The sequence below is a fragment of the Halichoerus grypus genome, chromosome 13 (genome assembly GCF_964656455.1).
Source record: "Halichoerus grypus chromosome 13, mHalGry1.hap1.1, whole genome shotgun sequence".
In the NCBI taxonomy this organism is placed as follows: Eukaryota; Metazoa; Chordata; class Mammalia; order Carnivora; family Phocidae; genus Halichoerus; species Halichoerus grypus.
The window spans coordinates 81342470-81364055 of record NC_135724.1 but is presented as its reverse complement, the minus strand read 5'-3'; the positions used below and the strand labels follow the sequence as shown (position 1 = coordinate 81364055).

General features: G+C 41.3%; 1 protein-coding gene across 2 annotated transcripts in view; it reads right to left on the bottom strand.

Annotated features, from left to right (window-relative positions):
* TAOK3 (TAO kinase 3) overlaps positions 1-21586 on the bottom strand; it is a 190598-nt gene that overhangs the window by 1729 nt on the left and 167283 nt on the right. For both annotated transcript variants that reach the window (XM_078060912.1, XM_078060913.1), the window contains 5 exons: positions 15905-16144; positions 14239-14451; positions 8218-8400; positions 5675-7169; positions 3199-3471 (listed from right to left, as the gene is read on the bottom strand). In XM_078060912.1, coding sequence (XP_077917038.1) covers positions 7008-7169; positions 8218-8400; positions 14239-14451; positions 15905-16144 — 798 coding nt within the window. In that variant the 3' untranslated portion in view covers positions 3199-3471; positions 5675-7007. The remainder of the gene's footprint in view (positions 1-3198; positions 3472-5674; positions 7170-8217; positions 8401-14238; positions 14452-15904; positions 16145-21586) is intronic.

Below are 21586 nucleotides of genomic sequence, written 5' to 3'. Positions count from 1 at the left end.
ACGCGGGGTTTGATCCCAGGACCCTGGGATCATGACCTGAGCTGAAGGCAGACGCTTAACCAACTGAGCCACCCAGGCGTCCCCTACCCTGTTGACTTTAAATGCGAGAAGCAACACATGCCCGTGGTTAGGCAAGGCACAGCACAGGAAGGAGTGCCTTCCACCTTCACCTTCCTGGTTCTTCAGCAGCAGTTTGAAAGAAGACACAAATATGAATGTCCACATCAGCATACAGCTGACATACATCTACATATTTTCTCCTTAAAAATTACAGTCTTCCTATACACTCTAGCATACGTTGTGATGCAGTTTTCCCCCAAGTAATGTGCCCTTTTCCAGTGTATCTTTAGTTAACAGGGCCCCTACAATTCACGTCGTCATTTTGAACAAATATTTTGTTCTGTAATTTTCTGGATGTTCCATAATTAACCAGTCTAGTCCCCTACTGTGATTAGATTACTTCTGGTTGTTTGCTATTATAAACGGTGCTTCCGCAAACGTCTTTCTATATGTGTACATGCTTTTGCAAGTAATTTACTGGGGTAAATTTCTAGCATTGAAATAATCAGGTCAAAGGGTACATACGTTTTCAATCCTGATAACTGACAAACCAGCCTCCCAAAAGATCACATGGTTATATTCAAGTCCATGGTATATGAAAGTATCTTTCTCCCCATACCCTTAAGCAGTTTTCTCAAACTTCAAACATTTTGACAATTTGGTATTTATGTGTATTTAAAATCATTGACTCTTTTTTTTTTCTCTCTAAACTGTTTTCTTTGAGACTTACCTGCTGACCACAGTACTCTGTCAGTCATAGAGACTGAAAAAATCAATGAGGAATTATGGTGGTATGTTAGTTTTCTTGTCTAAAATAGGCATAGACTCAAAAATGATTCAGAAAAAAGGTCAACCCAACCAAAAAAGGTGAAGTGTATATGCAAGAAGTTAACATGAAAAGAATACATAGGAAAAGATGTATTAGGAGGCATAGAAGCAAGGGGATAGCCTTTCTCACCTATTAAACTTGGAAGGTGAGGGGAACTTGCCCCAGGGCACCTAGTTGTGAAGTGGGTGATCCAGATTCTGAAGCATGGCAGCCCCTGGCCTATATCTCCTCCTGGGTCAGGGAGCAAAGGACTTCTGCTCTTAAATTGGTGCTAAGTCAAACAGCCTCAGCATCCACTTAAAACCCATCAGCTGTTTAAGTTGCTGTGGGATGTAGACCAGATCCTTAAATGGCCTATGAGGCTCTATATGATGTGACCCCCATCTGCCTCTAGCTTCCTGTGGTTGTCTTCTCATTAAGCTCCAAACTTGCCGGCTGCCTCTCAGTCCCTTGACAAGCCAGACTAGTCCTTTACAAATATTGCCTGGAATCTCCCTCTTGCACTTTCTTTGACCCTTTATCCCTTAACTGACCTTCAGGGAATTCTGACTAGGCTGGATTCTCTTGTACCACTCCATTGTAACATTACCATTGTAATTTTAAAATCTGTAAACTCGGGTCATTTTTTTGTTTAATGTTTAATCTCCTCCATTAGACTGGATCCTTCTTGAAGGCAAGGACAACCAGTGTCCTGCTCAATATCTCCACATTGGACATAAGAAATCTTTTTTTTTTTTTTTTTTTAAAGATTGTATTTATTTATTTGACAGAGAGAGACACAGCGAGAGAGGGAACACAAGCAGGGGGAGTGGGAGAGACAGAAGCAGGCTTCCCGTGGAGCAGGGAGCCCGATGTGGGGCTCGATCCCAGCACCCTGGGATCACGACCCGAGCCGAAGGCAGACACTTAACGACTGAGCCACCCAGGCGCCCCTGGACGTAAGAAATCTAATGACCATCAGTTGAATGAATCATTGTAAAGAGGTTCTTAAGTTTAGGGAGTATGGACTTCTTTATATCCATATACCATACCATAAAAGTTCCTTCTCCCGTTCCCCAAATGTATACTTCTACAAAAATTCACATACACCTGAGTTTTTATAGAGCTCTCTAAAGCCCATTCATCAACTCCCTAATTCTGATGACCATGAACATCAGAAAGCTAATCTTAGTCTGGTCCCCTCCACTCAGGAATCTGTATCTTTCAAATTATTATTTTTATTTATTTTTTAAAAGATTTGTATTTATTTATTTGACAGAGAGATAGCGAGAGCAGGAACACAAGCAGGGAGGGTGGGAGAGGGAGAAGCAGGCTTCCCACCGAGCAGGGAGCCCGATGCGTGGCTTGATCCCAGGACCCTGGGATCACGACCTGAGCTGAAGGCAGACGCTTAGTGACTGAGCCACCCAGGCGCCCCCAGATTATTATTTTTAAAAGGTTTTATTTTAGAGGGTGGGGCTGTTTGAGGGTGGAGGGTGGAGGGAGAGGGAAAGAATCTCAGGCAGACTCTATGCTGAGCTCAGAGCTCCATGTGGGGCTCAGTCTCACGATCCTGAGATCATGACCTGAGCTGAAAACAAGAGTTGGGACTGAGCCATCCAGGCACCCCTGTAATTGATTTTTTTTAAACATTTAAAATTATATCTTCTTGATATTCCTTTACTCATTATGAATGTCTTTTTATCTTTGATAATGCTCTTAGTCCTGAAGTCAATTTTAGTTGACAGACCTCTTATGCCTATTTGCATGGCACTTTTCCCCCCATTCATTTACTTTGGAATTACCTAAATTTATATTTAGTTTGTCTCTTATAGGCAGCAAATAGTCCTTTTTTAAAATTCACTCTGTCTGTAATATTTAATTAATGTAATTATCCCTATGGTGGGATTTAGGTCTACCACTTTATGTTTTCTGTTTGCTCTTCTTTTTATTTATATGTTTTTCCTTTCCTACCTTCTTTTGGATTATTTGAATATCCAATTTATCTATTGGATTTTTGGCTATTACATCTCTTTGGGTTTTCTTTTTGTTTTTGTTAGTTACTCTAGGAGTTACAATATACATAACTAATTTTTCATAGTCTGCTTAGAAGAATTGTAAATTCATCATGTAAAATGTAGAAGCATGGTAACCATATGGGTCTTTTAACCCCCAACCTTTGTTATAGTTGTCATATGGGTTGCATTTAGATACATCAAAACCCTCCCCAAACAATGTTATAATTTTTGTTTTCAGTGAAAAATATATTTCAATATATTTTAAAGAATATAGGAGAGGAAAAAGTTTTTTATATTTATATAGATATTTACCATTTGTTGCTCTTCCTTCATTCCCAGAGATTAAGTTTCCTTCTGGTATCATTTCCCTTCAATATGAGGAACTTCCTTTAGCATTTCTTGTAGAATAGTTCTCTGACAATAACTTCTCTTAATTTTTCTTCATCTGAGGATGATTTTATTTCACCTCATTCCTCTGTGTACGTGGATTTTCCATAATCCACCTGCTTTTGTTTTTTCCGTGTCCTCAGTCGCTTTTGCATTTGGTCTAGTTTTCAGTTGTCATCAGTGGGAAAGACTTACATGCTGCTATGCCAAACGAGAATAAAAATGTATTTTTTATGTCATCATTTCTATGGCAAAATACATTACTAAATTAAAATCAGAGAATCAGAGAGGGATATGGAGTTCTTCCATGGGCATGTTTCCAGATGCCCCAGAATATGCTTTTTCGACAGATACATAATAATTACAGATGGTGGTAAATTCAAGAAATAAATTCTTTTACTCAATTAGAGATTACTGGTAAGTGTTCTCTGATATTTCCTATGACTGTAATTGTTTCAGTTCCTTCAAACTCCTGGTAGTACCCACCGCTTGCATTGTCATGGCTTGTCTACTGTTGATTAACTTAGTCCCCTGATTTACTTGTTTCAGTGGAGATTTAAACCATGAGCTCCAGCAGAGTAGTGACCCCATCCATCCCATTTACTGCTACAAGCCCCTGGCACACAGTAGATGCTCAGTAAATATTTCTTGAATGAATAGAGCAAAAGGATGCTGATCTTGGCACTTTGGATACCTCCTTACTCTTCCCTCTTTCCTTGTAGCACTTATGACCATGTGAGATCATTTATAATGTGAGATCGTTTATAATTATTGTGTGATCATTTTCCTCCTACCCCTATTGTAAGCTCCAGTAGGGCAAGGATCTTTACCTCTTTAAGATATACGGATGCATCTTAAGCATCTGGCATTGCACCGGACTTATAAGGTACTCACTGAGTGAATATTTACAAATCAAACATAAGCAGCCCTTACCAATACATATGACAAACCTGCAATAGTTCTTTCCTTTTTAAACTCAGGGGAGATTAGTATGTGCTGGAAGAATACAGGATGCAGGCTGTCGGCTGCCGTCTTAGTACCTCTTTTGTAGCTGTTCTTTTGCTGCCATTCTTGTTCCAGTCTATTCTACTTCCTCATGCAGGTACTAAGAGTTGGAAGACTCAGTCTGTGCCAGGTGTTAGGAGCAGGGACTCACATTCCTCCTTTCTAGTCACTCTACCTTGGGGCACGTCACTGACAAACTAGTAGAGGGGGGAATTTTTTCTAAAGATCAGCACTTATAACCTCACAGAAATAAAGCCTTTTCACAAGCTAGCTAGATGTTTTCCACTACAGAGAGAAATGAAACAAATTATAGGAAGTTTTTCTGCCTTACTGATGATTTAATGTCCTTCTGAGTGGCCGTGTGACCTATGCTTAGGAGTGTGGGTTCTGAAATCAGACAGGTCTTGATTCAGACTCCACTGCCACCACTTACCCTGGTCTGAGCTTATTTCCTCATCTGTAAAATGCTTCATGTAGTGTTCCATCAAATGGTAAGCATAAGCATGCGATACAGGTGATATGTTTTTCGTGGACAATTGTGAGTACTCTTTCCAGCCCGTTCCAGTGTTATTTTCTGATGTACCTGATATAGAAACTTCAGTGAACTAAGCTGCTTAGGAAACTTGATAATTAAGGGTGCCTGGGTGGCCCAGTCAGTTAAGTGTCTGCCTTTGGCTCAGGTCATGATCCCGGAGTCCCGGGATCAAACCCTGCGTCGGGCTCCCTGCTCAGCGGAGAGCCTGCTTCTCCCTCTGCCTCTCACCCCCTCGTGCTTGCATGCTCTCTCAAAAATATAAATAAGATCTTAAAGAAAAAAAGGAAACTTGATAATTATTCTGTTGATTATTATTTTATAATCTTTTGAGTATATCTTTCTGCTTTAGTCTATCACAGTGAACAAGACTGGTCCTATTCGTCTATGATGACTGAACATCCTGTAAGATATAGGAATGATTTTCAGATCATCATGCTAAAGATAAATTTTCAATGTCCAAGACTTAGAACCCTAAAAATAGGAGATCTTACTGAAATTGTCTTGACCCCAAAAACCTTTCTTAGAAGTTATATATTTTACTACCTCATTGTTATGCACATAAAATTACTCTAATAAAAGCAGAATATGGGGGGATCTACCGTTACAGTGGGACCATTTCAAATACTTGGCCATAATCTCTCTGTAATAGCTTGCTTTTCCGTGAGGGTGTGTAACTTCCCAGCAGTGCATGTGCCTATATCTGACTGACTGGCACGTTGGGGTGTGTGTGTGTGTGTGTGTGTGTGTGCACGCGCATGCACATGTGCCGTTTTCTAAAGGGCAAACAGGTGCAGTTCACCACTTCAAACAGTGGGACATTATCTTTAGCCCTGTAGAAGAACTTGGAAGACACAGCTTTACCTGAAAGTCTCGGATGGCTCTTCTCGGAATACCCAGGGCTGGGAGGATGGTTTCTGGAGGGCAGGTCTCCCTCTGAATTATGAGCTGGTGAACCTAGAAGGGAAACTTCCTGCTACAATAACACAGCAAGGCAATGTGATGAACACTTTTATTTACAAATATAATTAAAAGCTCTGACAGTTATCATGCTCTTCCTTGGAACCTGAAAAATGTTTTGTTTTGTTTTTTTAAAGTGCATGCAAAAGAAGTAAAGCCTTTTTTTTTTCATCATTTTTTATTGTAAGAAAATACACAGTTTGAAAGTGTGAATAATGCAATATTTATGACCAAGATATGGGACTCAGGGAGGGGAAGGGAAATAAAGAAAAAGATCAAGATGATCTGATTGAGAGACAGTGTTGAACTCCAAATACTGAATTGGAAAAGGAGGGAGGTGGGGAGGAATAGGAGGAAGTAAAAAAATTTGATCAGAGAAACAGTTAAAATACAATATGAAAATAAGTAATACCTCTCCTTAAATTCCTTCTATACACAAAATACACGATTTGCCAAAGCCCAATTTGTGCTACTGGGATTCTGTGAGCTCCTTAAGTGTATTCACATCCTCTGCAACAGCAGAAAATGATTATGATACAATCAGAATATGCTGAAGACAAGTTAAACTCTTGCCAGCAGGTTCTTAAAAATCACAAGATCTCTTCACCCCACCCACCCCCCATCCCCAAAAAAGTAATAATATGTCACCACTGATATGTACATCACAATTAGTTTCTGTAAAATGTATCAAATTTTCAATCTTTAATAAAACTTTGTTTTTTTTAATTCCTGATGAATAAATACCAAAAAAATAAAATAAAATAAAATAATGCAGCAGCTAGTTAAGGTGTAAGGCTGCGGATATTGTGTCTCTCTCCCCCTTGGCATTTATTATTATTATTTTTTTTGCTTTACTTTCACAGATTGGTGGTAATGAGTGATTGCTTAAAGCAATATACATCCACTTTTGTTGTTGTTGTTGTTGGTTTATTGTTTTGTTAAAACTGTCTCCAAAGTTTTCACTGAAACATTTTGAATCACATCAATACTGTGACGTGTACTATGAATAGAAGAGATGGCCAGGTTTTGGCCAGCACTGAAAGTTGACACGGGGGGAGGAAGGGGCCCCTGATGGAGTAAGAATAAACAGGCACTAGTCCGACACGATGTCAGTAAGAGTAAGAGAGAGAGAGAGTGAGAGCAACGCCCGTTAAAATGGGGAATGTGGTTTTGCAGGGTCTGAATTTTTTTCTGTTTTCTTTTTTTTTTTTTTTGTAAATGGCAAAAAAATTTAATCTCATCTATAGTCCTCCTTAGGAAAATCTAATGTAACCAAATTCCCAAATCCCATTCTGAGGCTCTCCATGTCAAAAGTTTCAATCTCTCGCTCTTGCCTTTCCAATAGGTACTTTATTCTCTCGCTGCGTTCCTTCTGAAGGGCAGCCAGCTCTTCTTCAATCTGAAATAAGCACAATGAACAGTTCTTAATGGAAAAGATCTCCCTGCAGGCACCTACAAACACACACGGTCACGTACATGCACACATGACACACAAACCCACAGGAACTCAGAGTAAACTAGACTGGGAAAGTCTGGGAGAACCCTGGGATAAATGTCTTGTATGTCATCCATTATATTTAAAATTTGCTCACAAGAATAAAAATGTTTGGGGCCCACCTAGGGCTGGCACTACCATTCTAGCAAACCAAGCAGCTGGGCTGATCTAGGTCAGTGTCCTGTCTCAGCAGGAGATGGCTCAGGGGAAGCTAAAAGACACTCAAGCACAATTAGATTGTGCTGCTTTCCCATAGAGAGGCAAATGCCCCCTGGGTCATTAGCAATTTAGTTCTAGAACAGGAGCTGTGAAAATAATCTCCTACATTGGTCTCAGGGAAGTACCAGAAGAAAGTACAAATAACTGATTAAGCAAATACGTGCTTAACAGCTTTGAGATGCTTTATGAAATTTTTTATACTTCATATTGTTCAGCAATATTTAAAGCAATGAATATTTCAGTTCTGATAACATTTATTACGCATGGCAATATCAGCCTCTCCTCATTTTAATTTTTTTAAAGAGCGCTGCTGTTGATTTCTTTTGGTATAGAAATAGCTGAAAATATAAACCAAATCTGCATCTGGCTTCCTCATACCATTTAGCAGCCATGCTATCAGCTCATAGCACCTTTCACAAATGTCTTATCAGCTGCCCCGTCACCCATGCCATTCTTCTGGCTGTGGAGGTGTAGGATTTCCTAGCAGAGTAACAGAAAGAGCTTAGACTGTGGGGTCAGATTTATGCGAGTAACTTAACCATTTGGAGCCTTAGTATCCTGCCTGTGGAATGGAGATTATGCCTACGTCTCAGGGGCAATAGGAGGATAAAAGCGGATAATACCAAACAGTGCCTAGTTTAGGTACACAGGCAGGGCTCCATAAATGGCGGTTCCCTAGGCCATGGTCCATCCTCCACCCAACCGTACGGGACCCAGAGTAACACTCTCATACCTTCTGCTCAAGATGTGCTCTGCGCAGAGACACCCTCTGCTCTAGCTTCTGGAGCTCACGTTCATGTTGTGCCTCTGTTTGCATCTTGATTTTGCTCTGGTAGGCATTGAGCAGCTCCATTTCCTGCTGGAGCTGTAGCCTCAAGGCCTGACATTCTGCTTCTTGAGCCTCATCTAGCCGTAACTGCGGGCAAAAAAGACACACACTGTAATTCATTCCTAGCTTACAGCACCTGGCGACTACTGGAAGAGGTTTCCTTGTTTGGATTGAAACAGGTTCCCTCAGAAAAACAGATGCCCTGGGTACATTCAGAGTTAGGAATCAAAAATAGTACGTTCTGCCCCATGGGCTACAAAGTTCTACAAACACATTCTTAAAACATTCTTTCTTAAGAAAACGAAAACATTCTTTTCTTAAGAAAAACTGGTTTTCTTAAAACCACACTAGCAGGAGTCAGGAAGGCTACATGCTCCGGTGATTAAGCCTGTGGGTTTTGGAGGCAGACTCCTGCGCTTGAAATCTAGCTCCACAATTCACTCAGGTATGTCGCCTTGAGAAGTTACCCCTCCAAGTCTCATTTTTTTTCCTCTCATGAAAATAACAGTAATAGTTCCTACTAAGATTGGTATGAGGATTAAATGAAAGAATTCATCTGAAATCCTAGGCATAGTTCTAGATGCATACCAAGTGTTCAGTAAATAGTAGCTGTTATCATTATTTTGGGTTTGACTAACCATTTCCATATTTATATATCTTTAACCCTCAAACCACCACACATCTAGATATCCGTAGCTCTAAAAAAAAAAGAGTCCAATCTCCATTACACTTAGGGACTATCCCACAGTACAGTTATGCTTCTAGCCAAGTAATGTTGGTCCCTATAGTTGGCTATACAAGTTATCCTGCTGGCCAGCCAATCTAAAACTCAAGTGGTTCCAAATTTCTTTCCCACAGAAGATAGCCTGGATGATCTTAAGGGGCATATTCTGGTTTGAAGCAGTAAAGTCCAGATTATAAAGCAGGCTGGTAGACTTCCCCTTTCTTCCTATGGCACCTGAACTTTGTATTACATACCACACTACTGATTCTGTATGCGGAATGGACCAAGCCAGCCACCTTTCAATGAGCATAAGTGAAGGTTTGGGGCCATTAGTGGGTCTATGTTTTGTGGTTGATGATCCTCCTGTCCCAGGCTTGGTTTTGTCTAAATTTATCAGGCCCTCACTTCACCTGGGAACTAGGAGATTAGAATCCTTGAACTAGACAGTCTGTCAACGCTGAGATTATCCACATGTTTCCATAGACACTTATTCTCCATTTTATGCTTCTTTCCCTAATCTGTACAATTTGTGACAATTAACAATATATCTCAATATCTTGATTAAGAAACATCTGGAAATGTTATTAGAATAGTTTTAGAAAGTTTTCTGCACAGTGTATTCTTTAGTACTTTTGGAGAAATATATCATATGAACATGAAATAGATAACGTAATCTATTTCCAAAGCATTTCCTAGTAATTAATCCTACCCAGCTTTCACTAAAATCCACTGAAGAGGATACCTCTTTTCTCATTTCCCAATGAGAAATGGAGGGAGAAGAGACGCAAGATAAAAGTCACTCCACAGCAGGAACAGCCTTACAGATAAATGCCAAGGGTTTACGGGCTTCCAATAAGATTTATCAATTCCCTCTTGACATGGGAGTTTCCTTACCAATAAAGGGAATGAAAGTCTGTTCTTTTCTACTTGTGTTTGTTAATTGTTATGAGCCCTGATCAAATGGATAAGGGGCTCACCCTATAGGCAGCTTAGTCCATTGAAACATCTCTTTCTTCTCTTATTTCTGGCATTCTATTATTAATGTCCATAACTATGTGATTTTGTACTAGCTCTGACTCTGTAAAAGTGCCAGTCTAGAAATCAGACAGGATATTCCAGTATCTGGTACTCATCACCCCAAAGTTGCACATATCAAATCCTTTAAAATGTTTTATAGAAGTGTAGGTAAATATCATGTCTGTTTCCTAAAGTGGATTAACATGAAAGGATGTGATGGCAGCCATATAACGTAGTATGGCTAGGCTTATGGGCTCCCCCCGAAATGGGGTCAAATCCCAGCTTTATCACTACTCAGCTAATTACCACTATGTGAGCCCCTAAGCCAGGAGTTGGCACATTATGGCCCAAGGGCCAAATCTGGCTTGCTGCCTATTTTTGTCAATAAGGTTTTATTGGAACACGGACATGCTCATTCATTTACGTACCTAGGGCTGCTTTTGTTTGACAATAGCAGAGTTGAGTAGTTGTGACAGCGACCCTGTGGTCCACAAAGCCTACGGTATTTACTACCTGCCCCTCTACAGAAACAGTTTGCCAAATCTTGCTCTAAGCAAGTGGCTTTACTTCAATAAACCTCAATTTCCTTGCAGGTAAATTAGGGTTAAAACAGTAACTACTTCAAAGGTCAAAGGGGTTGCACAAGAATGAAATAACACTTAAAACATACCCAAAATAGTGGCTGGCACATGGAAAGGGTCACTAAAGGATAGTGGCATTTATCATACCTACTTTTATCTCCTCCCTGCCTCAGGAGAAAGGGTATTTCTCTCCTTTTATTCAAGGGCAATCCTGAACCTATATTCCTGATCCCATTCTGTCCATCTTATAAGAACAGGCTTTCATTGAGCACTTGCTGTGTACCAGGAATTGTTGCAGATGCTGATGACACAAAAGTGAACAAGACAAAAATCCTATCAGCCTTGGTGTCCCTACCAACCCTCTCCCCTCTCCTTACCCTTAACCTCTTCCTGCACCCCTCTTTCTCATCCTACCCCTTACTTATGTGGCAAGGGGTCTTTTACCCAACTCCCAGCAGCGTTTAATACCGTGGATTGCCCTTTCCTTCTTGAAATCTTTCTCTAATCTTCTGAGATACCATACCCTCTTGGTTTTTCCCTCCCTCCTCTCCTTTCCAGCTACTCCCTCTCTTCTTCCTCTAACTTCTCATCCTAAGGAATCTCTTCTATTCCCAAGGCTGCAATGACCCTCTATATATGAATGATTCCCACCTCTTCACCTCTATTTCAGACTTCTCTGCCGAGGCACAAGGCCAGCTTACCCAGTCTTCTAGAGACATCATCACCTGGATGATGCCCAGGCCCCTCAAGCTCAGCATGACTATTAGCTTATCATCATTCCCTGCTCTCTTCCTCAGGCTGCTCCACTTCCTTCTTTACCGTATAGGTAAGGGGCACCATCATCTACCGGTTTGTTCAAACTAGAGTCAAACTTAACCTCTCATGCTCCACGTTTACTCTGTAACTAAATGCTTTCACTTCCACCTCCTGCCGATCTCTCAAATTTCGTGACTTTCTCCTTCATCCCATCTGCCCCCTTCTGGTCTAGCCACCACTTGCTCCTGCCCAGGTAAAAGCAGCAACTTTATACATGATCTCCTGAGATCCATCTGACCACCTCCCAGGCCACTCTCCACCTGTCACTGGAGCGGTCATTCAAAAATGCAAATCTGATGTCGGTACCCCCCCCACACACACACCTAATGCTCTTCAATGGCCTCCTACTGCTTTTAGGATCAAGAGCAAAATCCTTAAGAAAGCTTACAAGCCCCTCCATAATCTGGTCCCTGTTTAACCTTCCGGTCTTATTCTCATTTGGTCTCTGTTTCATTCTCTATATTCCAAACATAATGGACTCTGAGTTCGTCAGAAGTGCCACTATTTCCTCTGTCTTTACCAATGCAGTTCCTTTGCCTAGAATTGCTCCCTACACCTCAGCTTAAATACTCATTGTTTCTGAGAGGCCTTTCCCGACTCTCCACACCAGCCTACTCTCTGGGATACACTCTGTTGGCACGCTGTACTTGCTCGGCCATTACATGGAGCAGACTTTTTCAATGCCTTTCCTTACTTTTCCATAAATTCCACGAAGACACGATCGATGACTGTCTTATTCACCACAGTATCCCAGGGTGCCTGGGGCACAGTGGGGCACTCAATAAATACTTACTGGATGAATGAATGAATGATTGAATGAATACATGGATTCCTACCCTCAACCTCATGTTTAAGAACATGTTTAAGCCTTTCTCAAAAAACAGAAGTCCTCCTTCAACTGTCTCTTCCTCTAGCTACAGTTCTTTCTCCTTTCCTTCGCTGATGAGCAGCTGGGAAAAGGAAGCTTGTGTACACTTTCTACCTCACTTTCGTAGTATGCACTACAATGTCTTCCACTCTGACCAGTCCACTGATTGTCTGTAAAAGTCATTGGACAAACCCACTGCGAGGTCCAACTGGTCTCTCTGCCACATTTGAAATGATCAGCTAGAAGCTTCTGTTCTGGCACCTGTGACATGCTCTCTCCAATTCCCCTTCCGCATTAATTATTCATCTCCTTTGGTCTGTTTCTCCTCCACCCTCAAATGGTGGTGTCCACAGCTCTGTCCTTAGTCCCCTTCCTAATAAAATCTCCTGTCCCTAGACGGTCTCAGGCATTCCCAACAGCTACAACTTCCCCCATCTAACATGGATGTCTAGCTATTTGTCTTGTGTCCTAACACTCTCTTGAACTATAGATTTCCATCTCTGTACCTCTCTACCTGGATACCCACATAGCTCAGGTAACATGTCTAAAACTTAGTCAATTATCTGCCAGGCATCCAAACTCATCCCTCCTTCAATTTTTTTTATCTTGGTAAAATGATGCCCCATTCTACTGTTATCAAACCTACCTCCCAAATTGGTCACTGAGCTCTATCTCTTCTAACTCCTAAATATTTCTCAAATCCTTCTCCCTCCTCACCATCTCCAGGAGCATGTTCTCAGTTCAGGGTTCCATTATTTTTTTTCCTGGGCTATAATAGTTTCCTAACAGGTCTCTTTACCTACAGTTGCCACATTACTGCCAGTATCTTTCTAGACCACAAATCCAATCTTGTCACTTTCCTTTTTAAAATAGGCTTCAGCAGGTCCCCATTGTTTATAGAATGATGTCCAAACTCCTGACTTTTGAGGGTCTGATCCCCAACTATCCACCTGCTTCCCTTTATACTCCTGCCGTATCAACCACTCATTCCTCAAATGCACGGTCCTCTTTCAGACTTGCGTCTTTGCATTTACTCTGTCCTCTGCTGGGAAAAATAACTTTTTCCTCTTCTGCCTATTTGACAAACTATTACTCCTTAAGACTCATCTCCTTGTGAAAGCTTCACTGAATCCCAGGTAAGCTCCCATCCCTGGGTTACCAAGACCTTTATGACCTCTCCATTTTGGGCTCCCAAAAATCCTCCTTGAAATTTGGACTCACACCAAAGTTCTTTTAGGCCCCAAATGCACACTTCACATATTCTGGACCTTTGCCCATGTAGGTCCCTTTCCATGGAGGCTGTTTACTTCAGTGCATTCCTTCAAGCTTCTTGCCTCTTGCTGGGAAGCTTTCCCTAGACCAGATTAGATGTTCTTACTTATCCTCCCACAGCACCCCCCCCACCGCACCTCCCACTTCAAAGCATTTATTATGCTTTTTTTTATTGCTTAGTTCTCTGACCTCCTTGCTTGACTAACAAAAAGTGTGAAGATGGGGATCAACTGTTGCCTCTCTAGCTTATTACTCTATCTCTGAGCCCAGCAGAGTGCTGAACACAGATGCTTAGTAAAGTCTATTGAATGAATGTGTCCATGTGTCTGACATTAGCTGCGCCATCTTTGATGAGCGAGAACATGGTATTACATGCGGTGTCTATCATATCTTGCCCTCAAAGCCCCTATGTGCCACGGGTCTGATTGAGCATGTGACTCCTTGAGTTCCATCTTATAAGACACACTCCAGCAAGTATCCACATTGGCTTGGCTTTATTCAGCGTCGTCACTTCCTCAGTTCTTTGGGCAGAAAAACACCGATATCCTAAATTTGTGCAAGAATCATCTTGGGAGTAAAAGGCTTGATCTTGAATTTCCTTGATCCCCAAAGCTCTTGAGGCCGTGGCACCAAACCTAACCACTTACCGCTTGAGAGGCCATCATTTCATTTATACTCTGTTCATACTGCTCTGCCAAAATGGCAAGTTTTCTTGTCTGCTCATCTTTCAGTGTCTTTAAGATTGTTTTGTGCTCATTCTTTGGAGTAACTTCCAACTGGTGATTCTTGAGTGCTTTATACTGTTTGGTCTGTACTTTGCAAGTGTCCTGAAACTGTTTTTTAATTTGCATTTCCATGGCCTGTGTAGCAAAAGTGACAAAAGGAAAATAAAGACACATTAGTAAATACAGAAAGCCTTCCATTCTACTCGTACAATACAGGGACTGGGACCAGTTGTCTTTTGGTGCGGTGACCCACATTACTAGTCAGTAATAATGAAAATAATACAGACAAGAGTTAACTACCAATACTTTTGGCCTTATAGTAAATGAAAAGAAGTAATTTTGACTTTACCAATGGATTTTAAAAAATGAATTATTACAAGAGGATCACAACTCTAAGCAGATTGTAGAATATTATGAAGCTTAGTTTGTTAAAGGTTGTTCATTATTTTAATGGCTTCCTAGTAAAAATCTTCAGTGTCTTCTACTTCTTATAGTTTTTTCCCCCATTTTTTTTGGTCACCTCCCTCCCCCACCCGTGTTTCCAAGTGAGAAAGGGGATGGCAACATATAAGGTGGCTCTCACAGCCCTGCGTTTCCTTGACAAATCAACAAAGGAGAACATCTGGATAATACCTCACATCATAACCCATTTCCATTGGATTTCAGCATAAGTGGAAAGGGAAAAGTGATTTTAGATTTCTTCCCCCATGAAGAGGTTATACTTTCATGCAGAATATCAAATACGCATTTTGGCAAGGAGGAGGTAGGCTGTATTAAGTCCAAAAGGCACTCATCAGGTTGCCTCAGAGTCACGTGTGCATTTCATGAATGCTTGGAGTTGTGATGACAGTGATCACTAATTAGACAGGTTAGGGTATGGCTAGACAGGAACATGGCCAGTGTATTTGAGGCTGGCCTCCTATCAGTGTCAACAAGGACAATGACCCCTTGACATACACAATGGCTTAGAGCTTGTGAATTAGCAGTCAGCTAAAATTATCTAGAGACAGTGAGGGCCAAAGGAATTGGCCAATCTCTAGTGCAGGGATAATAAGTGTCTGGCACATGTAGATTCACTCCCGATTCCCATGCCCATGACAGATGTCACTAATAAATCATACTCTTTCCTACTAAGCTTGGATGTGGCTTTAGTCTTTCTCAATACAGCAGCACTCAAAGTAGTTACTGCCAATAATCTGGCACAACAGATGAAATTTATCTGCCATTTACCTGCTAGGTAACTTTCTAATTTCCTGGGATTAGAACTATGGGCTGCTGTTTGTCCATAAATTACAATTTTAAAGAGGGCAGGTCATGAAGGGGTCAGAGAAACTGCATGATGGACACAAAAATGGAGGTCATCCCGTACAATGGTTTTTCCAAAGTAACATCTGTTCGGGAGTTTGTTATACACAGACTATTGTGCTTCACTTCCAGAGATTCTGATTCAATAGGTGCGGGGCCTAGCAACTTGTAATTTTGAAGAGTTGCCCAGGCGAATCTGACAATCATCCAAATGCAGGAACTACTGATCCGGTCTAACTGTATCCTGGAGCACCAATTGGGGAACACTTCAATTTCCTCTTACCTTTAAGTTTTTTGGCTGTTGCCGAAGTTCCATGACATGCTTTCTGTGCAGTTCCCTTTCTCGCCTCTTATTGTACTCCAGCTGGTTTTCCAGTTCAGTCTGGTGCTGTAGACGGATCAGATCCATGCGTAGCTTCTGTAATGTGTGCAGCTGCCTGTACTCTAGCTCTCGGGTGGACTCGTCGTGCCGGATTAGCATGGCATGCTCCATCTCCTTCTGGGTCCTCTTTTTATTTAGTTCCTGCATTCAGGAACAAAAGACAAATGGAGAGAGATGACTGGAGGTGAACTGGAAGGAATGCACAACTAAGTGAAAGATGGCAAGGAATGGCACTACTAACTGTCTCTTAATTAAACCCATTAGTGCTTGGCAGCATGACTTAATGAGATCAGATTAACAATCCCTGGAGGTTTAGGTTCTGTTTGTGGGTCCATCACTTACAAGATGTGCAAGTACACTATCTGTAAAATGGGATTTTGCAGCCATCACAACTACACTATCTGTAAAATGGGATTAATTCTACCTGACCCCTTCTTACCTCATAGAGCTGCTGTGAACCCTACTTAGGTGAGGCCTTATGCACCAGCGTAAATAAAAATGTTTCTTCAGTTAAGCCAGGGGTTCTTAATATGGGCCTCATGTGAGGACCCTTTTCGAACACAAGATACCTGAATCCTACAACCTGAAGTTCTGATAACTGTTCAGGGGTGGGGTGGGGGGCGGAGAGGGATAACATCGCTGTTTTTAAGAGTTCTTCAGGTGAATATAACATGTAGTCAGAGTTGAAAATCATTGACTTAAACTGGCAATGTCTGCAATGTTTTTGGTTTTCTGGGAAAAACCCTGTTTATGCATGTATTAGAAGTAGGCCAATTATCTGCTTTTTAAAATCTCAGAGTAAGGGCAGGCTAGGAAAAAGCAGATGAGATCTCTCCCCTTTCATTTTTTCCATTAGTCTGTTTGATCATTTCTAGGTTGAATCATTCTGTTCTTTTCAGTTCTACTCATGTCTGTCTTTCTTTAAGGGGGAAAAGAAAAAAAACTAGAAAAAAAGTAGAGGTAGTTGGGTGAAATTTTTTCACTGGCCAGTTCAAGAATACTTCCTAAATCGCACCATATCCAATTTCTGAACCATGTGCTCTGGGTACATAAAAATGTTTACTCAGCCATGATTCTGTTCTGAACTTGCTAACACTCTGATAGGGAACTGTACTAGACATTTATTGAAGTACTATATGCTCAGCTCACAGCTGACTGAATCAATCTATTTTCTCTCCTCAGAATTTGGAATTGGGATTCAGAGACAGTTAATCTCTATGTGAGGCTGGAACTGAGGGCATATAAAAACTACATATGTGGTAGCCATCCACTACTACATGGGCGGGCTGGGGATTAGAGAAAGCTGGGCTTCAGAACAAGAATGAAAAAGGGAGAAGACAGACATGCAGGGAATATGCTGATGCCCATGTTCAAAACTGGTTCTAAGCTCTCCTGTAGGTCTACCTGTATTACTGCTATTGGGTTTTGTGAAACATTCCTCTATTTCTGTAATAAATTCCCTGGTTTTGGCTTAAACTAGCCCAGATAAATTTCTGTAACATGTAAACAGAAGAACCTTAATTAGCACAAGGAAATAAGTTATATGTGTAAATTTAAAAAAAGAAAGAACAAGGTTGAAAGTGATAAGTGCTATAAAAGAGGTAAAAATTTATGCTGTAAGATTTCTGAAAAGGGTGGTATTACTACTAATTAAGAAGGTCAAGGAAAAGGGCACCAGGTCTGTTAAGCATGTGCTTTTGGCTCAGGTCTTGATCTCAGGGTACTGGGATCAAGCCCCACTTTGGGCTCCCTGCTCAGTGAGGAGTCTGCTTCTCCCTCTGCCTCTGCCTCTATCCCCAGCTTGTGTTCTCTCTCTCTCTCAAATAAGTTAATGAAATCTTAAAACAACAATAACAACAGAGGGTCAAGGAAAGAAGAAAGCTTGTGAGCTGGACTTTCAGTGAGAATAAGAGGCCTCTCTTCTCTGATGACATCCACTACAGGAAAAAACGCAAGTCATTTACTTTTGGAGAAATATCAGTAACATTTGTATATTGGTGGTGTTGAGAATACCTTGCATACTTGGGCCTTCTATCCATTTGAAGAGAAGTCCTTTAAACAGCACAGCATCTGTTATTGGAGCAAGTCACTAACCATTCATTCATTCATTCAACAAATACTTGTTGCGCACTTCCTATGTGTCAGGCACTGTTGTAGGCACTAGGGATAGAGCCATGAACCAGTACATCCCCTCACGGAGCTTATTTTCTTTTTCTTTTTTTAAAATTTTATTTATTTATTTGACAGAGAGGGAACACAAGCAGGGGAAGCTGGAGAGGGAGAAGCAGGCTCCCCGCTGAGCAGGGAGCCCGATGTGGGGCTCGGTCCCAGGACCCTGGGATCATGACCTGAGCCGAAGGCAGACGCTTAACGACTGAGCCACCCAGGCGCCCCTTCTAGTGGGGAAATATCCAAAGTATATATGCAATTTAGATTTAAGGAGACAAGATCATCTCCTAGAGCACCTTCCCCCACCCTCTCTTGCATTTTGCTTTCCCTTGTTTTACTTTTCCTCTACCTTGACCATCTAATGTCTTCTTTTAAAAGTCACTAACTGGCCCCTAGGTGGCACCAAAGGATGGTGAGGCCTTCTCAGAGACTAAAGCCATTCTAGGCCAATGACCAAGAGAGAAGCCCTAATGGAAAGCTTTTAAATAGGTGAAGGGCCTGTTTCTAGATTACTGTATCATTTTTAACCTTTGAGTACCAGGTCTCCCAATATTGGGCATTTATTCATTACATACTTTCCTAAACTGAGAAGTCCAAAATTAGTCTGGGCTGCCCAGAGCCCTGAAACTTATGAGGAAAAAAATAAAAGACACAAAGCAAGCAACACTCTCAAAAGAAGTTAAATACTTTCCTTTATGTTTAATGGGATGCTTCAGGATGCCGTCCACAGAACACCTGCATCAGAATTACCTGGCTACAAGTGATTGGTCATAATAATATGCCACCCAGCTAATTCTGATACATACTAAAGTTTGAGAATCAATAGAAAAATATTCAGGGTGTGAGTCAGTCGTGTATGATGTTGGACAAGTCTTTTAATATACATTTTAGTTTTTTCAGGTGTAAAGTGAGGATAACAGTACCTACACCATGGACTACCATTCTTGTGAAGAATGAGGTGAAAGGCCAGGAGACAATGCTTCAGAACATATCAACATATCATTATTATTCTTCTGTATTCAGAAGTGAACATCTGGCATATAATATCTTGAATCTAGTTTTTCATAAATGATTAAAAAAGTGAGAGAAACAGGATAATGAAATTGTTTTTCTGTTACAATTGTAAGTTGTTCCCTTTACCTTTAATTCGTACATCTCAGTTGCTGTGGTTAAGTTGATAAGCTGCCTATATTTTTATTATTATTATTATTAGACTCCCTATGAGCCTATTGCTGTGCCTACATAAATATGTGTAATGTGCTTTCAGTTTTTATTTATTTTTATTTTTTAAAGATTTTATTTATTTATTTGACAGAGAGGGGGAGAGAGAGAGAGAGAGCACACAAGCAGGGGGCACAGCAGAGGGAGAGAGAGAAGCAGGCTTCCCGCTGAGCAGGGAGCCTGATGTGGGGCTCGATCCCAGGACCCTGGGATCATGACCTGAGCCGAAGGCAGACGCTTAGCCGACGGAGCCACCGAGGTGCCCCTGCTTTCAGTTTTTAAAAGTGATTTCTTAATATCTCCCTCAGTCCCACTTGCAGCCCCACGAGGTGGTCACATTGCAAGGACTTACCCCTTTTCCATAGGATGGTAAGATGTTTGGAAATTGAGAGACTAACCTAAGATCATACAACTTCTGTAAAGCAGAACTGAGTCTAAAACTCAGGTTTGAGAGTTTTCATTGAAAGATGTCCCAACGAATGGTTTATATTTTCCTGTTTTATGCCTTTTTTTCAGCCTGTAACGCAATATGCTGAAGAATGCCTCTGCTCCAGCGAGGTACAGCGCAGCGCCGCTCCATGTGTACAAGCGGTGGGCACGACGGCAGCGCACCTTCACACACACCTGCAGCTTAGACTGATTCATAAAACTGCTGAGCAAAAACAAAAGTGCACATAGTGCTATAGGTGCTTTTGCTCAGCAGCGCGCTCCACGTCTATATGCCCTGGAGGCAGGAGAAGATGACGGCCATGTGGGCTCCCTTTCCCTCAGCTCACATCACACACTGTGCTCACCTCCCCAAAGCTGAGAGGCAGCTTAGTGTCAAAATCTATGTACTTGGGCGCCTGGGTGGCTCAGTTGGTTAAGCGACTGCCTTCGGCTCAGGTCATGATCCTGGAGTCCCAGGATCGAGTCCCACATCGGCTCCCTGCTCAGCAGGGAGTCTGCTTTTCCCTCTGACCCTCTTCCCTCTCATGCTCTCTGTCTCTCATTCTCTCTCTCGCAAATAAATAAAATCTTAAAAACAACAACAACAACAACCTATGTACTTGTCATACGCTGCAGACCCTGAACACATGACTATACTTTATAGGACTCTACCTCCCAAGTAAGATGTGAATCCAGGGTGTGTCCCGTGATCAACCCTTCCCAACCACAACCCAAGTGCTGCTGACTTTAAAAGCAGTTGATTTCGCTCAAGTAAAAAACTGTGTCCTCATGCCCAGTGAGGCTGAGTCAGAACTAGAACTCAAACTTTTAAATGGAGATGTTGTTAGCCTATGACATTTTACGCTTTCTTAGTTTCAGTTCTTGGTTTCATAACTGGTTAGAAAATAGCCAGCATCTGTGTGCAGTGATGATAGAGGAAGAGGCTCAACCCAGTCTATGGTGAGCCTTCTCAATGTTTTCATTAACTAAAAGGATTGCTCATACTCAGTTTTGGCAAAGACACAGAAAAACAGGTGCTCTTTGTTGGTGGGAGTATAAACCCCAAGAGGGCAATTTGGCAATATCTATTAAAAATTTACAGGTACACACTGTGACCCAAAAATTCCACTTCTGAGCATACATCCTCAAAATATTTGTATCTGTGTAAAAAGATCTGCGTACAAAGATGCTCTCCGTGCCACTGTTAGTAATACTGTAAAACATTAACAAAATATCCACTGAGAAGTACTTCATTAAATAAATAATTTTATAGCCACACACACAAAATTCACTGTTAATGGTTAAAAAAAACCAGACAGAGCTGTATGTCCTGGATGGTGAATGAGAAAAAGAGAAGAGTTACAAAACAGTATAGTGGACATTTTTGTAGGTTCAGTATCCATTTCCCCTTCTTTTGTTAACAGGCTCCTCTTTTGCTTGAAAAACTCCTCCACCCTATCTGTAATCAGAGAGTATTGAGTAAGGGAGCAAGCGCATTGCCCAATAAAGGTCTCGTTCCCCTAGGAATTTGAATCTCAAGCAGAAATGATACAAAGATTAAACGTGGTAGGAGGAAATACATCCGAATGGCAATGCTGAGGAATGTCCATTAGCTCTTGCTCTCTAGGTCACAGAATTTGCTTTTCCAGTTTGGGTCTTCATCTTCTCCAGCTTGGTTCTTCCACTCTGTCATCTACCCCTATCCTTCCAATAAATTCCTTTCCATTCTTAGGCAGCCAGTGTTTGTTCCGATGGCTTGCAAAT